Source organism: Mustelus asterias, chromosome 10 (assembly GCF_964213995.1).
Source record: "Mustelus asterias chromosome 10, sMusAst1.hap1.1, whole genome shotgun sequence".
Classification (NCBI taxonomy): Eukaryota; Metazoa; Chordata; class Chondrichthyes; order Carcharhiniformes; family Triakidae; genus Mustelus; species Mustelus asterias.
In genome coordinates, this window is record NC_135810.1 from 89,378,979 (window position 1) to 89,402,219 (window position 23,241).

Here is a 23,241-nt window from a genome sequence, read left to right on the forward strand (position 1 = left end):
TGCCTTTCATAATTTTATACACCTCTATTAAGTCTCCCCTCATCCTCCGTCTTTCCAAGGAGAACAACCCCAGTTTCCCCAATCTCTCCTCATAACCAAGCCCCTCCATACCAGGCAACATCCTGGTAAACCTCCTCTGTACTCTCTTCAAAGCCTCCACGTCCTTCTGGTAGTGTGGCGACCAGAACTGGACGCAGTATTCCAAATGCGGCCGAACCAACGTTCTATACATCTGCAACATCAGACCCCAACTTTTATACTCTATGCCCCGTCCTATAAAGGCAAGCATGCCATATGCCTTCTTCACCACCTTCTCCACCTGTGACGTCACCTTCAAAGATCTGTGGACTTGCACACCCAGGTCCCTCTGCGTCTCTACACCCTTTATGGTTCTGCCATTTATCGTGTAGCTCCTCCCTACATTATTCCCACCAAAATGCATCACTTCGCATTTATCAGGATTGAACTCCATCTGCCATTTCTTTGCCCAAATTTCCAGCCTATCTATATCCTTCTGTAGCCTCTGACAATGTTCCTCACTATCTGCAAGTCCTGCCAGTTTTGTGTCGTCCGCAAACTTACTGATCACCCCAGTTACTCCTTCTTCCAGATCATTTATATAAATCACAAACAGCAGAGGTCCCAATACAGAGCCCTGCGGAACACCACTAGTCACAGGCCTCCAGCCGGAAAAAGACCCTTCCACTACCACCCTCTGTCTATGACCAAGCCAGTTCTCCACCCATCTAGCCACCTCCCCCTTTATCCCATGAGATCCAACCTTTTTCACTAGCCTACCATGAGGGACTTTGTCAAACGCTTTACTAAAGTCCATATAGACAACATCCACGGCCCTTCCTTCGTCAACCATTCTGGTCACTTCTTCAAAAAACACCACCAGGTTAGTGAGGCATGACCTCCCTCTCACAAAACCATGCTGACTATCGTTAATGAGTTTATTCCTTTCTAAATGCGCATACATCCTATCTCTAAGAATCTTCTCCAACAACTTCCCCACCACGGACGTCAAGCTCACCGGCCTATAATTACCCGGGTTATCCTTCCTACCCTTCTTAAATAACAGGACCACATTAGCTATCCTCCAATCCTCTGGGACCTCACCTGCGTCCAGTGACGAGACAAAGATTTGCGTCAGAGGCCCAACGATTTCACCTCTCGTCTCCCTGAGCAGCCTTGGATAGATTCCATCAGGCCCTGGGGATTTGTCAGTTTTTATATTCTCTAACAAACCTAACACTTCCTCCTTTGTAATGGAGATTTTCTCCAACGGTTCAACACTCCCCTCCGAGACACTCCCAGTCAACACATCCCTCTCCTTTGTGAATACCGACGCAAAGTATTCATTTAGGATCTCCCCTACTTCTTTGGGCTCCAAGCATAAGTCCCCACTTTTGTCCCTGAGAGGTCCGATTTTTTCCCTAACAACCCTTTTGTTCCTAACGTATGAATAAAATGCCTTGGGATTCTCCTTAATCCTGTCTGCCAAGAACATTTCGTGACCCCTTTTTGCTCTTCTAATTCCCCGTTTGAGTACTTTCCTACTTTCTTTGTACTCCTCCAGAGCGCCCTCCGTTTTTAGCTGCTTGGACCTAACATACGCCTCTCTTTTCTTTTTGACCAGTCCCTCAATTTCCCTGGTTATCCACGGTTCTCTAATCCTACCCTTCCTATCCTTTTTTACAGGCACATGCTTGTCCTGTAGCCCTAACAACTGTTCCTTAAAAGACTGCCACATATCAGATGTGGATTTACCCTCAAACAGCCTCTCCCAATCAAGAGCTGCCAATTTCTGCCTGATCCCACTAAAGTTAGCCTTCCCCCAATCCAACACCTTACCCTTGGGACACCACTCATCCTTTTCCATCACTATCCTAAAGCTAACAGAATTGTGGTCACTATTTGCCCCATGTTCCCCTACCAAAACTTTGAAGACCTGACCGGGCTCATTCCCCAGTACCAGGTCCAGTATAGCTCCCTCTCTAGTCGGGCTGTCTACATATTGTTCCAACGAACCCTCCTGTACACATTTTACAAATTCCTCCCCATCCAGAGTCCCTGCCCTCAGCGATTTCCAGTCTATACCAGGGAAATTGAAGTCTCCCACTACAACAACCCTATTTTTCCTGCACCTATCCAGTATCTCCTGACATATCCAGGATAAATAGCCCAATTTGAAATAGATCTTTTCCGTTAGTTCAAGCAGGATTTTCTTTTAAGATTAGGAGCTTCTAAAATCAAACCTATTAGAATGTTTGGGCTTCCTTCTAGCCTTAATTTTCACTATATGAAATTTTGAGTCATTTTCATCTGTGGAAAGTCGTGTGCTCCTGCCACCTGAAACATAACTGTTTGTGGACTGACATCAACAAGGGCAAATTTAACAAGAAAAATGCTGGAAATTGGAAGTGAAAACAGAGCAAACTGGGAAATACACAAGTTAATGAGTGAGTATCTCAAAAAAGACAAAACGCAAAAATAAAAATTCCCTCTTGAAATGGGCCTAAAAATTAGGAATGATTTCAAATTGTATAATCAGGAGAAAATTACTTGAGTCACATTCAGAACCTATTTAACCTTTTCTTCAGAAATGCTAGATGACCTGTGGTTTTTGCTTTTATTAACATTTCTGTGATTGAAACAAGTATGACAAACCTAGGTCTGAGAGGATTTGCCAATATTTGTTTTCCCACAGCGTGATGCCAGATGATTCACTACTTTAATCATGTTAATCTTGCATTTTGAATAAAATTGCTAAGTATATGAAAGTATGGCAGATTATTAGGAAATCAATAACCCCTGCATTGTACACACCCTTTAACCACCAGGCTCTCCATTTTAATACAATAGGCATTTTGCAGTCAGCAGTGAACACTTGCACTTTATGCTGGAAGCTCCTTTTAACCATCCACCCAAAAAGTGTAGTACCCTCTCCAGAGCATCTGAGGCCTATGAAAACAGTTCAAACAACTGTGTTATCCTTCTTATCAATCAAATTAAAGCATCATTTCTGAATAAGTTTTCAAGTTATAATATTTAATGCCAAAAGGCAAGAGAGAGAGAGAATAAGGATTGGATTGAGAACAATAGAAAAAACCCTAATGTTTAAAATTTCTAACATCTCTAGGAATGAGATTCTCCACTGATACAAGTTAATTTTCAGCACCTGTAAAGTCATTTAAGACTAATCATGCCATTAGAAGGCTTCTTGTACTCAAATGGACAACACTATTTTCTTGTATACATCAGGTAAGAGCAGCAATTTAACACAAGTTAATTTAAATCTGAATGGCAAGCATGTCAGTGAGATTCCAATATTGCACAGCTTTTGGAGGTGAACCTGGATAAAAACTTATTGATTTCGGTGTTTTATTGTAGATGTGTAGTTTGATTTTCATGTAAACAATGATGAGTGCTGTTAGCTTCATCATTTTTATTGCAAAATCTGGGCATCTTATAAGGCAACTATTTAAACTTATAGTCTCCCCCCACTTACAGGTAATCCTTCAATACAATGTTTCAAGGATGTTCACTTTGTCACATATCTCTTAATAAAGTTTAACTCCCAGGTCATTGTGTTATAATGATCGTTCAATACATTGTCTAGAATAACAGATACAAGAAGTACGCTGCCACAAGGTGCAACATGGTTAGAGTTCAGATGACAACATGCATCAGTGTGCACAACTTATACTGTATACATCAGGTGAACCATGAAAAGGTTTGCAAAAATATCCCAATAAGTGCTCATACTTGCAAATGGCCTCCTACTGTCCTGTAACCATTCTATGATTCTGTAAATGTCACAAGAGAATTAAACATAAATTGTTGTTATAGTAATGAATGAAACTGGTTTAAGACCTGGTTTAAGCATCAAGTATTAATTGACAGTGGAAACAGTATCAACCTAGTGACAGGGTGAGTAGCCAGTTAAAGTGCTATGATCTCTTAATATCACTGATGTTTCACAGGACTCACTAAAGGTACAGTATGATTTGAAGTTTGATGTGGTGTAGTGCCTTGTAAATGTAGAACCACTTACACAGAAGAAAGGGCCATTTGGCCATCAACTTTATGCAAATATTTTGTTTCCCCAACGTGAAATATACACATTACAACAGTCCAACAATGGCTAATTGAAATACAAGAGCATGTATTTTGAATATCCTCCTTTTGATCAAAATATTTCAGAGCTTGTTCTGGACTTGCATTTACCAGGCAACATACTGAACAGTATTGCATTAGAAAATAATTTTCACAAAGGCAAATTGCATAATTGATCACATGCAACTTCACGGATTCTAAATTGTTTAAGGTGAATCAGTGTTATCTAGTGAGGGTAAGTCAAGTATATTTGGAAGGTCTCAGTTTTGATTCCCGATTTTGCTGTTAAATGGGTTTGTCGGGGTGGGGAAAGGGTTCACCAATTAGCTTCAATACCTTAGGTTCACAAAGCAGCCACCTGATGAAAACACACATGTGGTGGTGTGTGAGGATGGGTTCAATTGTGGCTGCCATACTCCCATGATTGAATAGTTTAGTTATTGCTTAGCTCGTGAAGAAAAACTGGACATTTGGGTGAGAAACCAGATGATAAAAACAATGAATAGAACTAGATTCCAACAAATGGACAACATCTACAAGAATGGGTGAGGGGTCAATATTAACAAGGCAAGGGTAAAAATCAGTTTGACATGAATCCAAAGATGTGCTGGTTAGGTTGATTGGGCATGCTAAATTGACCCTGATATCAGGGGATTAGCAGGGATATATGTGGGGTTACGGGAATAGAGCCGGGATGGGATTGAGGTTGGTGTATACTCGATGGGCCAAATGGCCTCCTTCTTGACTGGAGGGATTCTAGGATTCTATGAATCACTTATTCTACAATTGGGTAGCCTGCTGACACAGCATGTTGCTCCAACAATGCTAAGAATTGCAAATTCATGGCCTGAGACACACAGAGTTCTCTTTCTTGGCCATGTCACTGAAAGGGTATATGAAGATACATTTAGACGCTGGCTCTTCTCTGTTCCAACATAGTCATTTTGAAAGGATCTGACTTAAAACTTTGAAAGATGCAGTTCTATAGCTTACAGTGGAGTGTGGATCACAGCTCCAAAGATAATATTTTCTCTGTCACTTTGGCCTAAAATATATTACAGTAATGTTAGTGTTTAAAATCCCCAGGTGCTTATTTAAAACAATCAATAATTAAATAAATATAAGTCGAAGTTTTTCTTTTAAGTGAAGCTTTCATGTTGTGATTTGAAAACAGAAGAAAACCCAAGCCAGAGGTAGACAGCTTATAAAACTTTTTATTTGCAACTTTTTGTGTAATACAAGCAGGTCCACACTGTTCCAAAAGCTCTTAAATGATTATCTACAGCATCCATTAACACCACTGCCAAGCAGTTAATAGTTAATAGGAATTTGCTCCAAGTGATGGAAAGAACCGCTGCAATTTATTTCTTGTATTAAAAGTACCATTGAACATTAACAGGACAAAGGAAACTGGAGCACTGCTAGAAAAATATGCAGCTCTATGGAGGCCACGCTGCTCTGCAGGGAATTAATTTAACGTTACTCTCCAAAGCATCACTCCATTCTGCAGACACAAATTACAAAGTTGCATCTAAAAGGATCAAATTTAGAAATGACACACAAAATGCACGATTTCATCTGCTGATAAGTAACATATCCAGAATTTGTCAGTAGACCAGCTCGTAACTGTCCCTTGTATTCAGATATTTCTATTAAGGAAATTGTAATTCTCTATACACAAGAGATTTTCAATCCCATGGTTAATATGAAACAAAAGTGCAGTCACCATATTATTACATTAAATAGAAAAACGGTTAATGGTGATGAAAAGAACTAGACAACGCGCAGACAATGCAAATTGTGTAACCTTCCTTGCTTTAAATATTTGCACATTTTGATAATTCTTATACAATGTATTTCTTTTACAATTCTTATACAATATATTTAAGGAGATACTACTTGGGCCTTTTTCTGAATGTCCTTTCAACTAATGAAAAAAAACTGCAGACACCAACCATGGCACAGACGGGATTTCTTTTGCCTTGCTTCAGCTGATCCCTGAACCAAAATCCTAAAGGAGTTCCATACTTCGGAGAAAAAGTAATGATATTCATTTTCTCCTTTATTCATGGTCTCCCTGGGGCCACAGATTGAGCTGGGTGAACTGGAAGCTTCTGCAAAATGTAACCTAATGCAAAATCTCTGGCATGGCATCCTATGGCCAGCTAGAAGGTGGACCAGCAGCCTACATTGGTGCATATGTCATGCAAGGCAGCACCTAATCTCTCTGTCTCTCCCTGGGAAGGAAGCTGAAATCAGGTGATTATTGCATGAGGGTGGAGATTTGCATTGTACTACTCCAACCCCTGCACACCAACTTGCTGAACCACCAAATGACTAGTCTATAACAAAGGGATGTTTCTGTATTGAGTAATTAGAATGCTAAATGGGGGAAATGTTATAATACATGAGACTACAACAAAAGCATTTAACAAACCCACCAAATTCCAAATGGTTTGAGAAGAATGAGTCGCAAATACTTACACATTTTGATGGCCTTCTTGAAGTACGTCTGAATAGTTCTGATGTCATCTTTTTATTTCAAATTGCCAAGTTGCTTTTGGACTTGTATTTTACAATAATCACAAGATCTCACATGGGCAGCGACTTCCATTGGGGGATTAAATGCATTCACAACCCTTCCCAAAATATTGCACTACCTGAGGCGTATGCAGAACAATCTTCAGCTTACGTGGAACAAATGAGTTAAATATACAATTGTCTCATCCACCTGCTCAAGTTCAAATAAAATGAACGTATTAAATATGTTTTGACTGTGTATGGGGAAGGGCGGTGTTGGCAGTTCATTCTGTTCCACATTAGATACAGTACTGTTTTAAACAATTACTTCTCACAAGCACCTACAATTTTACATTATTAGACTCTGACCAGAACAGCAACACAGTAATAGTTTTAGGTACAGCATTAGATCTCAGAAGTCAGTGCGAGAATTAATGTAAGTCAAGCTAGTAGGCTAAGGCCACAGAAATGAGGAATCCAGTAATTTGGCTGCCGCTATTTTTGGTCAGCATGCTCAAATGTCTGATAAAAATTTCCATCAGTCCAATACTTGAGGAAAATAATGCTGTTCAGTCTGCAGCAACTCTCTGTTTGGTGGTGTCATATGACCGGATCATATCACTCTGAGAAACCACACCATGTTCCTCTTGAGAAAACGCGTAGCCATCTGAAATAGGACAGAATTATTAAACATGACTGATATGATTATCTAATGGTATGTTTGTATTTGAAACCACTTCCAGGTCCAGTTAAACGATCCATCTTAAATTATACAGCAACATACAGCATTAGCTGCTGCAGCAATCTAATGTCCTAGGTTCATATAGACCGAGGTCGGCTGTACCTCATGGAAAGATGATTCACGATGCTAAGGGTTTAAGGTATAAAGAAAGCTTAATGAACGCATGTTCAATTTTATTTTATGGAAACAAGACTTAAAGGTGATCCAATTGCAATGTTCAAGATTATACAAAGAGATTTGACAAAGAAGTGCCAACCAATTACTTTCTTATATTGAAGAATTTAAATAACAAAGACAAAAGTTAAAATTAGGAAGTTTGTTATAAGAAGCAAACCAGGCAGAATAGCAATGGAAGGGAAACCTTTAAACAGGTTCAAAGATTCTTGAAGCATTAATGGAGAGAGAGGGGATGGAGAGCTGTTATCATTGGTCCCCCAAACAAACTCAATTCTCTAGACATCAATTCCATCCATCGCCCTGGCTACTGCCTGAGAATAAACTAGATTGTTTGCAATCTTAGCACCCTGTTTGACTTTGAGCTGAAATTCTTACGCAAAGTCACCTAGCCTGATTATTTTCATTGTCACGACACTGCATGTCTCCAACCCTGCCTCAGCCTATTTGTTACTGAAACCCTCACCAGGCCTCCTGTTACCCCTCAACAATTCAAGTGCTGTCCTGTCCAGCCTCCCACCTTTTACCCTAGAGGGCAGAATTTTTTGGATGGTGGGTTTTCCCGCTCCATCACCAAAAGAGTTGGCACGGAATGCCAACTTGCCAATAACAACAGTCCTGCAGCCATTTAATGCCAAGGTGGAAGCCCTATCTCAACTCTGTAGTCCTAGTATGTGGCAAGGTCTGGGGTTACAAACAATCTCCAGATTCTTAGTCCTGGAATCCAGGACCAAGTAATTATGAGGAGTCTTGTGGCAGGAAGGGAAGGGGAGGGTGAGGCCGGGGGGAGGAGGGAGGCATCCAATGTGGAAGGGGGTTCTTGAGGCTCCCAACCCCTGTTGGGCTTTACCCGGGTCTTTGAACTCCTCTTGCTCGTTAGGGGCTTGGGCAGGCTGGCCACGGCCTCACCACCTGCTGTATATGTGTAAATTGGTCAGGGGCTAAGAAGCTATCCTGGGAACATTACAGACTCCTTTGCTGCCAAACCTGCTGCGCAGGGGCTGTAAAGTTCTGCCCATAAATATTCAGAAGTCTGCTGCCCATAACCTAACCTGCATCAAGTTCTGTTCACTCTTCACTGTTCTGTTCATTGACCCAAATTAGTTACCAGTCTGGCAATGTCCCAATTTTAAACTTTTTAATCCTTGTTTTCAATTCACTCCATGTCCTTGACACTCCCCATCTATGTAACCTCCTCCAGCCCATGAGCTTCCAAGATATCAGTTTTCCTCCAATTATGGCCTCCTGCACACCCTTGATTTCACTTGTTCCACCTTTGATAGCCATGCCTTCAGTTGCATATGCCCTAATTAGTGGAATTCCTTGCTACCTATAGACCTTTCTCTCTTCCTTAAAACCTATGTCTTTGACCATAGGTGGCTCAGTGTCAAATTATTGTTTGGTAATGCTACTGTGAAGTGCCTTGGGGTGTTTTACTGTGTTCAAGGTGTTGTATAAAATGTTTAGAGCTGGGGTTAAATTATAAAGGAAAAGCTTGCTTGGGCTATCAATCCCTTCCTGTTGTTATGTCATTCTTAGGCTCTTTGTGCTTTTCAAATCGATTGCGTACGTTGTGGGGCAGTTTCTAAGGAAGCCAGTTACTTTATATGTGGCAGAGGAAAATGTTACGCAAACTAGCATTTGCCAAGTGTGCTGGTGGCTTGTGTGGAAAAGCTAAGCAGGTCATCTGGCTACTGACCAAACAATAAGTCTGCCTTTGATGTCCATATGATATCTGGCAGCAACAGTGCCATCTCACTTTGTGTGAACTTAATGTAAATACAGTTTTAAGTGAACTTCAAAATAGCCCACTTACAACCACTGTCTAGTTGTAGGTTGTCCCAAAATCTTTTCAATGTCAGAACTGTAATTTACATTGAACAATTGTGGAAAAAAAACTTGCAAGGAGTTAACTTGTGTATAATTTAGTGCACAGTTCATCTTATAAACCTCAATTCCAGTGGGGTTTGATCAATGATAATTCGGTTATCAATTCAAAACAAATATTAACAGAAATGGATAAATTATGACTAAACTCAAGGCTTCTTTTGCTGATTTAACCAAACTGAAAACAATACTGGACCCCACATTTAGCCATGTAATGAATGGATAATAAATGCCATGTATCAGTACGAAACTTCTGGTGAGAGGGTGTTTGTGATTTAAACAGGCTCGCGGTCTGAATGGCCTGCTCTTGTTCCTATCAATGTAATTTTTTTCAGAAACAGACTTTCTCTTTGTTTCAGCATCAATGCTGTATAGCACACCATTCCCTTTTCCAGCTTCTATGTTACTGTTTTCCTTTATTTATTATTTGCTTCTTTCTTCCCCTTTCACCTGTAAGTGGTGACTAATGCAAGTCAAGTACCAGTCAATCTGTGGTGTCTCATCTAAGTGGCTACTCTTCACCTAAGAGTGGGTGAGTATTGATAGTCTACCAGGCTGATCCTGTCCTAACCTAATTCCATTTTCCAGCAGGAGTAGTTTGGTTTAGTTGGTAACCATCATCTTGCTCAAAGATTGTGAGTTCAATCCACCCTCCAGGCTGCAGCATAATAGGTAGGTGGATACCTCCGTGCGGTGCTGAGGGAGGGTTACATTGTTGAAAGTGCCACCTTATGGATGAAGCCGAGGACCTATCTTTTTGTTCATTTGTTCAACATGAACATTAAGCAGGAGCAGTCAATCCATCAACATTCTTCCCTTAACCAATATAGACAAAAATAAATTAAATGGTCATTGATCTGGTAACTGTGCATTTTTCTATTTGCAAATTGACTGCCGTGTCTGCAAACATAATGATAACTTCAAAGTAATTAAGAGTATAGGTATACATTTGGGATGCTTCTAAAACTTGTAATAATGTGCTTTCTTGATGCAAGCCTTTGTTTTAGGGATGACTAGTCACTGACAGCTATAAAAACTTTGATCTACCATCCTTAACTCAAAGGTGCTGAACTAACTGTCACACCATGGATGCTTCTTGGAATAAGAGTGGCTAACACAGTACAGACTGGGTACCAAACCTGGAGCCTCTCTGACCTCTATTGCATCAATTCCATAAACACAGAAGTATCTGGAGAATTTTATTCTTCTTGATTGTTTCTTTAAGCCCTAACCTTAACCAAGACAGCAGGTAACCAATTCACAGCCCTTCGCCAATGCTCTTTTCTTACTATTGACCACAGAATGTCTATCCCACCCTTTTGATCTTCCTCTGCACTGACCACCTAATTGAGATATTAGTTTTGTTGTGGAGAAAGCAACTACAATTTAATCCACAACTAATACTCCTCCCTTGAACAGGGATAGTCCTAGTTTGAAGCACACACCCTGGGGACTTGGGCTGGTGCGTATTTGGACAGTAAGCTTTGTTTCACTTTTTATTCCATTGATATTTCACACCTAATTAACAGCAATGAGGTTAACAGCTGATCACAGGTGACATATACAACGCTCCAATTTATAAAACGGAAAGGGTCAGAGTGGAGATCCTCACCTTGTGGACATTAGACCCCTTAATAAAAAATTAAAACTTGATATAGAATTTTTCTAAAACCAAAATTCATTGAAAAGCCAATTTTAGTTTGCAGGTACCTGCAATGCTCGTTCATTATCATAAAATGAATCCAATAACAATGCAATTCCTGATACACAGACAATATTTTTTCACAATACGGTTTGTTATATTTGCTAATAGTTCACTAAAACTATTCATCATTGCCTCCAAAGTGCCAGCTTGGCCTTTGATCAACTGAAGAGGAGTATTTGAGGACGAGGATCTCAAACCCAAGACTAAGGTCATGGTTTACCAGGCAGCAGTGATCCCCGTCCTTCTTTATGTTTGGAGACTTAGACACCTCATAGTAGGCACCTTAAAGCACTGGAGAAATACCATCACATTCACAAAATCTTCCAAATCCAGTGACAAGAAAGGCAGCCCAACAACAGCATCCTGTCCCAAGCCAATATGCCCCACATAGCGGCATAATTCACTCAAAGCCAGCTTCACAAGATGAGACATGTCATTTATATGCCTGACACCAGACTCCCAAAGCAACTGCTCTATTTGGAACTCAATGACAACAGGGGATTCCAAGGAGGATAGCAGAAACACTTCATGAATATCCTCAAATTTATCCCATCCCCACCGACTCATGGGAGTTCCTGGCTTATGACCAACCAATATGAAGGTTTATTGGGGAGGCATCAAACATATCAAGAGATTTAGTTGGTAGCGTGCAGAAGTCAGAGAGAACACACAAATCTCCCAACAACTCATCTGTCCAACCCTTCAAGTACCACTGGCCCATCTTGTCAGCAGATCGTACTTTGGACTTATCAATCATCTCAGAATCTATCGGCACGGTGGCGCAGTGGTTAGCACTGCTGCTTCACAGCTCCAGGGTCCCGGGTTCGATTCCCGGCTCGGGTCACTGTCTGTGTGGAGTTTGCACATTCTCCTCGTGTCTGCGTGGGTTTCCTCCGGGTGCTCCGGTTTCCTCCCACAGTCCAAAGATGTGCGGGTTAGGTTGATTGGCCAGGTTAAAAATTGCCCCTTAGAGTCCTAAAAAATGCGTAGGTTAGAGGGATTAGCGGGTAGATGTGTAGGGATGTGGCCTGGGTGGGATTGTGGTCGGTGCAGACTCGATGGGCCGAATGGCCTCCTTCTGCACTGTGGGGTTTCTATGATTTCTATCAAACTGGAATGGAAGCAAATCATCCTTGAATTTGAGGGATTGCCTAAGAAGGCGGCTAAAGCTATGAGAACGAAACGTTGCATTTTGTAGCAGTTTCTGACTCAGAGGTTGAAAACATCACTTTTAATTGTTGGTCTTTACAGCAATGCAGCAAAATGCAAATGATATAAACAGGGGACTTTACTGCATCTCTTTTATCAATATGACTTTGGAGCTGGTTCTCAGACACTGCAGCATAATGAGGATCTACTGTACAAATGCATTTCCGAATAATAGGATTGCTGAGCTATAAAATTCTATTCATGTTTTAAAGCACCCAAATATCCTTTCCTCCCCTCTCTCTCCGTCAAATGCCTTACATCTTTAACCAGATAAAGAAAATTCTTACTGCTTTAGAATTGTTTTATTCAATTTGTCTCACACTGATTTCTGCTATCAATAACCAAGTAGCAAATAAGGCAGTGCATACAAACAACAATACCCAGTCATCATCTTCAGCAATATGGGTGCAGCAAACTACTAACTCAATTACTTAATAAGCTCATATCAGAGAGAGAATGGATTTTTTGTATCAAAATAGAATACATGTGTGTATACATGCTTTCTTTTACCATCAGTCATTTAGTGGTGTCATTATTACAGGTTAGAGACTAGCTAAAGGTTTGGACAGGCTTGGCGTCTTGGCCTTAGACCCTTACAGGATGCAAACTGATATGTATCATGCTGTGATGCTATGGGCTATTTGAAATGGATATCCTGAATGAATGTGGAATAAAGATACATTATGCAACTTTAGTCCAGCATTCAGTATTTCAATGATGCTATCCTTCAAATGTCATTAGTGAGGTCAGGTGTGGTAAATCTTGAGGGATGTCTATTCCTTAGAAAACTTTTCCAGAGGAACTATGCAACTCTTTTCCCTTCCTGAATCCTAAATAGCAGGGCACAAGTTTGCACCTATTACTGTTTTTCTTCCTCCTTGATTTTAAACTTAAAACTAAATGGCCTCTCTGCAAACAGTCTGGAATTTGCACTTAGCATGAGAGGTTAACATTTGTGAATTATCAAACAGAGAAAAGAAAAAAAAACTCCAAACTTACCAAAAGGAAAGGCTATCCAAAAGCATAATCACAAAACTATCATTACACAGCTTAGACTACTGAAGAAAACATTTTCTAAAAGGAGGAAAGGGAAAAAAATATATAAAAGCAGACACCCAGTTTTGTTTTTGGAGGATTGGAAAATAAAGTTCAATGTGGTTCCAATGGGTCAGTAGGAAAATGCAACTCATGGTGTGGAGGTGAATTATATAAATCAAGAAAGTCCAAGGTTTGTGATGAGATGTGCTTACTGCTAACAGCAATACATAAAATTAATAGAATTGCTTTGAGGTGTGTAGGCTGGGAAGCCAGAGATATAGCAGGGTGTGGTGGCACTGGGTGGAGGGGTGTAGGGTGACCTGCTCCCAAAGGCTATCCAATGTCGTTTCTGGAGAGTACAAGATTGGAAGTTTTGGCCAAGAAGACTGAGCTTGCCTTTAACCCCCTCCCCACATGATCTTTAACAAGCCACTGTCCTGACAATATCCTGGAGGGCTTCCACGAGCCAGGTATGTAGGTACGAATATATGGCTCGTTTAGATAAACAGGCAGTTATCACTGAAAGGTTTTTTTAAAAATACTACCCAGGGAATTGAAACTGGACGAAAGGACAGCAGCTGCATTTTCAGCAAATGCCCAGCAGCTAAATGGAGTGAAGGAAGTTTACTCAATTACGAAGTGAAAATAAGTATTAATCGATTCAGGGCTCCTTGATAGGCTCCTGGGCAAATTATGTGAGACCATAGATTGGACAAACAAATATTTGGTAAGGTATAACACGAATATTTCTGTTGTAATACTAAAGATTCCCCTTCAGAAATCCAAGAACCTTGTTTGCTTTGGACGTTATCTGCCGAATCCCCATTGAAGATTGTTTTTAAATTTGACAGTTTTGGAGCAGTTTCTTTGGGTTGAACATACAATTGGCCTAAAGTCTTTTTGGGACTACAAAACAACAAGACTTCTCTAAGCCCTTGATATTAATAAGGGATGTGGGGCAGGATGCCTATATCACAATCAATAATAACATATCCCTGAATTTAGGGAAGAGACTACTGAAAGGAAACAAAAAAAATCACTGTCACCATAAATTTTTTCAGCCAATGATTGATGAAGTTTAGCACCTGTTTCCCCATTCAACAAAATAAAGTATGGAAAGCTGCCAATTTTATTGGGAGTTCTGGATTGTCAGATAATTATTTTTGAGGGTCTGGGTGCTTTATGCCATTCAAAGGAATATGTTTTATTGTTATATTTTGTAGAGCAATGGTTTTTCCTCTACAGCACCATTCATGGGGGAGAAAACCCTAGAATAGTCCTCATGGTCTGTTGATTCTGCATCTGCCTTAAGGATTTTCGATTTTTTGCCATCAATCAACATCAATGAACTTAAACTCAATTTTAGATGGACATTCCAGGTACTATCAGTTTTTTCTCACTGGATTATAATCATTTTAATAGGCCATTACACTGGTTTATAGACTTCAGAACATTCACTACACTCAATAATTCAAACTGAATGCTCATTCAATTCCAACTGGACAGTTTACTCAAAATACCCAGTTTGTAACAAAATTACACCTAAAAAGGGAGATGGGACAAAAAAGTACCATGTCATGTGCATCACCAACATAAAGGATCCACAAAGCGAATTCTCCAACAGGTACATAACCATACCTTGGAGGAGGGGGGGGTAGGGGGTGCTTAAAAACAATCTTCAAAGGGGATTCCACATTCGACAGATAAAATCCAAAGCAAATGGGGTTCTTGGATTTCTTGGACCTCCGTACTGCTGCACTGGTGATTATGTGGCTACATCTCTGCAATGGGGCTCGAACCAGTAACCTTCTGAGAAGTCAGCTGTAGCTCAGTGTTAGCATGCTAGAGTCTGAGTCAGAGGATAGAGGGAAAAACAAGAAATGCTGAGCCAGTGGAGATGTTAAGAGGGGTGATCAAAAGCTCAGTCAAATTGGGTGGTTTTTAAAGGAGGAGAGGAAGGTGGGGAAGGAGACAAAGTGCAACCAAGACGGCTGAAGGTTTGGCTACCAATGGTGGAGTAAAGCCATAGAAAGAAAGAGAAACCTACATTCATATATACAGTGCTTTGCACGATCACTGGAGGTCTCAAAGAGCTTCACAATCAGTTAATTACTTTTGAAGTGGAGTCACTGTTGTAATGTGGGAATAATGGTCGCCAAGTTATCCACTGCAAGCTCCCACAAATAACAATGTGATAATGAGTAGATAATCTGCTTTTGTGATATTGATTCAGGGATAAATATTGATCAGGACATGGGGATAACTCCTCTACTCCTCTTTGAAATAGTGCCATGGGATCTTTCGAAAGACGGCGCTTCTGACAGTGCAGTGTTCCTTCAGTACTGCACTGGAATGTCAGCTTTAAGTTTTGCACTTGAGCCCTGAACCTCTTTTACTCAGAAGGTTAGCAGAGAAAAGGGGAGATGCAGATAGAGATTGGCCAAGGTGCAACTTGGTATCAAGAGCCCGACTATCATTGAGCTAATTTGAAGAGGCTATGGATGGCTTCAGTAAGGGACAGGATGTTGCAACCTGCGAGCCACTTATCAGTCAGAACTAGGTGTCAATATGAATCATTCATAATGATACTGAAAACAATAAACAAAGATCTCACAGTGTTAGGGACCTGGGTTTGATTCCAGGCGCCTGACTCTGTGGAATTTGCACATTCTCCCCATGTATGCATGGGTTTTCTCCAGGGCTCTGCTTTCCTCCCACACTCCAAAGATCTGCCAGTTAGGTGGATTGGCCATGTTAAACTGCCCCTTAGTGTCCTGTGATGTGTAGGATATGGAGATAGGGCCTGGGTGGGATGCTCCTTGGGATAGTCAGCACAGACACAATGGACAGAATGGCCTCTTTCTGCACTGTAGGAATTCTATGATTCTCTCAGATAAAGACCCTCTGGTCTATCCAGTCTGCCCTGCAGAATTCCGATACATTGTGTCGGAATATATACTCTCCACCCATTCTGAAACCATGTGATCTCCTGGGAGAGTTAAAAAAACAGATACAAACCCAGGGCAAATTGGGAAAAGAAACTAAGAAATTCCTGTCCAACTCTCCAAAAGTTGGAGTCATACCCGGCACAAAGGAAGATAGTTATAGTGGCTGGAGGTCAATCACCTCAGCTACAGGACATCACTGCAGCCGTTCCTCAGAGTAGTGTCCTCGGCCCATCCATTTTCAACTGCTTCATTAATGGGTTTTCCTCCAAAATAATGTCAGAAATGGAGATGCTTGTGGATGATTGTACAATGTACTTTTTGCAACTCCTCAGGGAATGAAGTAGTCTATGTCTGCATGCAGTAAAACCTGGACAACATTCAGGCTTGGGTACATAATATTCACATCACACAAGTGCCAGACAATGGCCATCTCCAACAAAAGAGAATCTTAGCATCTCCCTTTGACTTTCAACAACATTACCAAGACTGAATCCCCCCACCACAATCAACTCAGAGGTTACCATTGGTCAGAAATTTAATTAGATACTCTGGATACAATAAAAGGTCGAATAACGCATCTCCTGACTCTCCAAAGCCTGTCCACCATTTACAAGACACAAGTCAGGAGTGTGATGGAACACTCTCCACTTTCCTGAGTGAGTGCAGTTTTAATAACACTCAAGGAGCTCAACACCATCCTGACCAATGCAACTCACTTAATGAGTTACATATTCTGGCCTCACCAGCGATACGCATGCAACAAAAACATTTTTAAAAAAATCACTCTGGCATTGAATTCTCTGAAGTACTGACTTTTTGAAAGAAGAGATGTCACCCAAGCCAGAAACAGGCCCAGGTTCTTGCTTGAAGAAATTCAGAGAATTGGCATTCAGCACTCAAGATGGCAGCTTGTTCCAGAGATCAAATATTCCCAGGGAAAAGAAATACCCACTGACATGTAACCTAGATTTGGTCTTCTACAACTTAAAATTGTGATCACTTGTCCTCCATAACTTATTTGAGGGGGTCAAACTGTCAACTGGAACCCAGTTCCAGTTGACGGTTTAGAATTAGATCAATTCTAAATCTAGGACTCAGTAAAGTGTAGATTCTCAACTCTTCTAACTCATCTTATTAACTAAGATACTGTATACCGGGAATTGGTCTAATGGCCCTTCTCTGCACTTGTAAAGCCTCAATATCACCCATCATGTGAGAAGACCAAAACTGGATACAGTGGCCAAATGAGGCCTGGCTGATGTTTTATACAGGACAAAATATCATTTCATACCCAATTGTCTTATAAATGCATCCAACATCCTGTTTGTTCTAAATATCACTCTGTGGCATTGCTTATGCACCTTGCTAGATATGATAGAATGCTCAAATTTATTTTTCCTGAAGGGTGCAAGAATATTAAGCATTCACCTGTTTTCATACGTAACACTGAACTTAACCAAATTAAATATGATTTGCCAATCATAAGTCCAATCGCCCAAAATGTTCAGATTTACCTGAAGCAGCGAGCATAGTATATATTTCGAACAACTTGCATACACCTTAGTATCATCTGCACATGCTGACCCCTACACCTACATCCAGATAATCAATGAAAATAAGAAAAATCAACTGTCCCATACTGTACTTCAGATGTGGTCTCACCAATACCTTATATAAGTGAAGTATAACCTCCCTACTCTTGCGTTAAATTCCCCTCACAATAAACAATAACATTCTATTAGCACCTCCATACTAACCTTTTGCAATTCATGCACTGGGATAAACGTATTCCACCGCATCTCAGAACTCTGCAAACTCTTACCATTTAGATAATAATTTAATTAAATTTTTCCTCCCAAAACTGACAATTTCACATTTTCCCCACCCTATACTCCATTTCCTAGACCTTTGCCCACTCACCTAACCTATCTATATTACTTTGTAGCCTCAAAGTACATAGAACATAACAGCGCAGTACAGGCCCTTCGACCCTCGATATTGCGCCGCACAGTGAAACCAATCTAAAGCCCATCTAACCTACACTATTCCAATATCATCCATATGTTTATCCAATGACCATTTAAATGCCCTTAATGTTGGCGAGTCCACTACTGCTGCAGGCAGGGCATTCCACGCCCTTACTACTCTCTGAGTAAAGAACCTATCTCTGACATCTGTCCTATAGCTATCACCCCTCAATTTAAAGCTATGTCCCCCCATGCTAGCTATCACCATCCGAGGAAAAAGGCTCTCACTATCCACCCTATCTAATCCTCTGATCATCTTGTATGCCTCTATTAAGTCACCTCTTAACCTTCTTCTCTCTAACGAAAACAACCTCAATTCCCTCAGCCTTTCCTCATAAGACCTTCCCACCATACCAGGCAACATCCTAGTAAATCTCCTCTGCACCCTTTCCAATCCATCCACATCTATCCTATAATGCGGTGACCAGAACTGTGCGCAATACTCCAAATGCGGCCGCACCAGAGTTTTGTACAGCTGCAACATGACCTCCTGGCTCCGAAACTCAATCCCTCTACCAATAAAAGCTAATACTCCGTACGCCTTCTTAACAACCCTATCAACCTGGGTGCCAACGTTCAGGGATCTATGTACATGGACACCGAGATCTCTCTGTTCATCCACACTACCAAGTATCTTACCATTAGCCCAGTACTCTGTAATCCTGTTACTCCTTCCAAAGTGAATCACCTCACACTTTTCCACATTGAACTCCATTTGCCACCTCTCAACCCAGCACTGCAGCTTATCTATGCCCCTCTGTAACCTGCAACAACCTTCCGCACTGTCCACAACTCCACCGACTTTAGTGTCATCTGCAAATTTACTAACCCATCCTTTGACGCCCTCATCCAGGTCATTTATAAAAATGACAAACAGTAGTGGCCCCAAAACAGATCCTTGCGGTACACCACTAGTAACTGAACTCCAGGATGAATATTTCCCATCAACCACCACGCTCTGTTTTCTTACAGCTATCCAATTCCTGATCCAAACCGCTAAATTACCCTCAATCCCATGCCTCCGTATCTGCTGCAATAGCTTACAGCGGGGAACCTTATCAAACGCTTTACTGAAATCCATATACACCACATTAACTGCTTTACCCTCATCCACCTCTTTGGTCACCTTCTCAAAGAACTACAGGAATAAGATAGAGAATCTGGTAAACTGGTGCGGCAACAATAATCTCTCCCTCAATGTCAACAAAACGAAGGAGATTGTCATCGACTTCAGGAAGCGTAAAGAAGAACATGCCCGTCTACATCAATGGGGGCGAAGTAGAAATGGTTGAGAGCTTCAAGTTTTTAGGTGTCCAGATCACCAACCACTTGTCCTGGTCCCCCCATGTCAACACTATAGTTAAGAAAGCCCACCAACGTCTCTACTTTCTCAGAAGACTAAGGAAATTTGGCATGTCAGCTACGACTCTCACCAACTTCTACAGATGCACCATAGAAAGCATTCTTTCTGGTTGTATCACAGCTTGGTATGGCTCCTGCTCTGTCCAAGACCGCAAGGAACTACAAAAGGTCATGAATGTAGCCCAATCCATCTCACGAACTAGCCTTCCATCCATTGACCCTGTCTACACTTCCTGCTGCCTCAGCAGAGCAACCAGCATAACTAAGGACCCCACCCACCCCGGACATTCTCTCTTCCAACTTCTTCCTTCGGGAAAAAGATACAAAAGTCTGAGGTCACGTGCCAACCGACTCAAGAACAGCTTCTTCCCTGCTGCTGTCAGACTTTTGAATGGACTTACCTTGCATTAAGTTGATCTTTCTCTAGACCCTAGCTATGACTGTAACACTACATTCTGCACTCTCTCGTTTCCTTCTCTATGAACTGTATGTTTTGTCTGTATAGCATGCAAGAGGCAATACTTTTCACTGTGTGATAATATATGTGACAATAATGAATCAAATCAAAAATCTTCAGAACTTACGATCCCGCCTATCTTTGTGTCATCAGCAAATTTAGCAAACATACCATTGGCCCCTTCATCTAAATCATTTGTTTATATAAAAGCATTCTGGAAGTCTAAGTAGACAATATCTACTGTGCTTCTCTTGTCCACCAATTTCGTATCTGCTTCAAAAAAATACAATTAGATTTTAGGATACATCTTATTTGTCTTTGTGCATCACCGTAGCGTTTTCTTGTCACACTCCTTTCTTTTGATTTTGGGTACTTAGTTGTTTTCCACAGATTTTTTATTCCTGTCTTAAATCTTTCCATTTGTATGTTACACTGGCCTCATTACCACACTGTCAAGTTAGTCGCCCCTATTTTAAAGACATTTGCTCTTCTGAAATCTGGAACAATTTGCAAATTCTCGGCATCTTCAGTCTGTTCCTCTAATTTAAATATTAGGAAGATCAAAGTCATTGCCTTCAGCCCCCACTACAAACTCCATTCCATGGACATCAAGTCCATCTCTGAGGCTAAACCAGACCGTTTGCAACTTTGGTGTCATATTTGACACGGAGGTAAACTTTCAAATCACTAGAACTGTTTGTTTCCACTCCATATCACCACCCAATTCTGTCTGCCTTAAAGGCCAAAACAGGTCTTTCACAGAGAGCCTAGCGAAGCAGGAGAGAAGGAAGGCTGAGAAGCACTGATGATACTGGGGAACAAAATGATGGAGAAAGATGGCATAACTGGTGAGGGAAAGTGGAACAGGAGAAAAGAGCCCTAGAGAGACCAACACAATTCAACTAGATATCAAAGTGCCAGAAGAAAATATTAAAAGTAGGACAAAGATTTTTCAAAGAAATTCATTTCTAATGTTGAAGATAAATTAATAGTCTGTGGATTCTCATATTTTAACTTGTATTTCCTGAAGTTTACACATGGATATTCTCTCTTATGGAGTATACAAAATATTGATCAGGAAAAGCTTGACTGGTAGTTGAGCGTGTGGTTAAAAAGAAAATCACTGAAAGTTAGGACAGCTTCCAGTTTACACTTGTATGGAAAGAAAATGATCTTTCCATGTAAATATAATTGGTGTGGCACAAGGTAGTGGAATACTTACGTGACAGACCATGAACAGAATGGGTCCGGACGAGGTTTGAAGGGGTTTTCTTAAACACTCTCTTTAGCAGATAAGCACGTTCATTCAGACTAGAGCAAAACAAAGCACATGTCAGTCCCACACGCTAGCAAGTAGAAAGCCAGGCCTTTGACATGTTTTGAGATCAGCATATAGGTCTTAACTTATATGAGAAAACATCTGGCATACAAATTCACATAAAGAGCATAAAACCAAGAGAAATGTTCACACTTAGCTGCAAGGTCCAGGTGACTCACTGGGTTTGCAATTAAAAAGAGTAAATCTCCTTAGTCAGCAATTAACATACCAGGAGTAATTAGCACTTGTTAACAATGAGCACAATTTCTGTTAATTAGCTGACCACAAGTAAACAACTCTTCAGTGTAAAACTTAAAGATCTTGATGTGCACACTGATTTGGTTCACGAAATCAGTTAAATAATTTGCTGTTAATTACTTTATGAAACAGACAAAGGTTACAACCGAGAACAAGTAATCTTTTAAGGATTTCAAACTGTATCATCCTATCAAAATCAAAAGTATATTTTTACAGCCCAATTAGTGTCTTGCTCTTTAAGGATCCTTCCCTTTAAAAAATGAATATAAAGCCAGTTACACCGAATATAAAATCAGCCCATTGATCAGACTGTTGTTACAGGGCAGCCTTAACACAAGAACTGTAACCATTTGCTGTATTATTTTTGACAGAAAAGTTTAAAATAATCTGTAGCAATATCATCAGTGAGATTTATCTATTTAAGGAGTTATGATCCATTATTTATGTTCAGCAAATGGAAAAAAAAAGTTTTAAAAAGAGTGCAACAGTTTTCTAATACACCAATCCTATTTGTGGAATGTTACGGAGAACTGTCGCTATTGAGGGTTGAGACAACAATCTTCAAGATATCACACAAGCTGCCCTCCTTAAGATACCATGTGCGTGGCTGTGCAAGAGCATTTATAAAGGTACTGTGTTTTGAAAATAAACAGGCAATGCACAACAATGCAAATTTAGAGGAATCATTGTCCAGCAAGCAACTTAATTGGATGAATACAGTATCACTATCAAGGAATCAGTCACAAAGATGATTTGAACAGATTTCATGTAAAGCAAATTAACAATCATCTGGCTGTATACTCATTCTCAATATTTCAAATTCTCTTTAAACCAAGTCCCACACTCTTCATTTGGAGTCAATTGTGCATGAGAAATGTCCTTAGAAACTCGCATCAGCTGCATTATAAACATTCCTACTGTTAGTTCAGTCATTACTTGCGATAAATTAACTTTCAATCTTTTGCTAAGATACTTTGAATATTGTTTTAATCTATTATTGCACTCCTATTATTTACCCTTGTTAAAATTCCTGTTGATCTGCATTTATTTTACATACATTTCATTCAATTATCATGCTGACATTCAGCTGCATCGACAAAACAATACCAGAGATTAATTATCTTGCTGACTTTCTCTTGACAATGATTAAGTTTTTAAAAAATGCATTGCTTTGGAGTATTTTTAGAAAATTGGAGCATTTAAAAAAAATGTTATTCTATTGCTGTTCACCAAACAGGTTTACCCTTCTCTCCACAGATATGCTATTGACAGAATGAGATGGGGACCAGTTAGTAGGCTTTTACTGACGTCTTTCTCTAATCAGGCACCAGGAAGCACACTGGCTGATTTTAACAAGGGACAGAAATTACGGTGCTACAACCAACTATAGTGACTATGAGCTCGTGAAAGAAAGGTGGCCTGGGGTGGGGGAGGGAGATTCATTTGAGCCTCCCTTTCCTGATCATTTATCAGT

The 23,241-nt window shown here is 40.4% G+C and overlaps 1 protein-coding gene across 1 annotated transcript in view; it reads right to left on the minus strand.

Moving 5' to 3' along the window:
• Positions 1 to 5,317: 5,317 nt before the first annotated feature.
• Positions 5,318 to 23,241, minus strand: part of atp8a2 (ATPase phospholipid transporting 8A2) — a 329,927-nt gene continuing 312,003 nt past the window's right edge. Inside the window, exons 30-31 of the mRNA XM_078221449.1 lie at positions 21,414 to 21,502; positions 5,318 to 7,309 (exon numbers count right to left, since the gene is read on the minus strand). Of these exons, the coding sequence (XP_078077575.1) occupies positions 7,212 to 7,309; positions 21,414 to 21,502 (187 nt within the window). The 3' untranslated portion in view covers positions 5,318 to 7,211. The remainder of the gene's footprint in view (positions 7,310 to 21,413; positions 21,503 to 23,241) is intronic.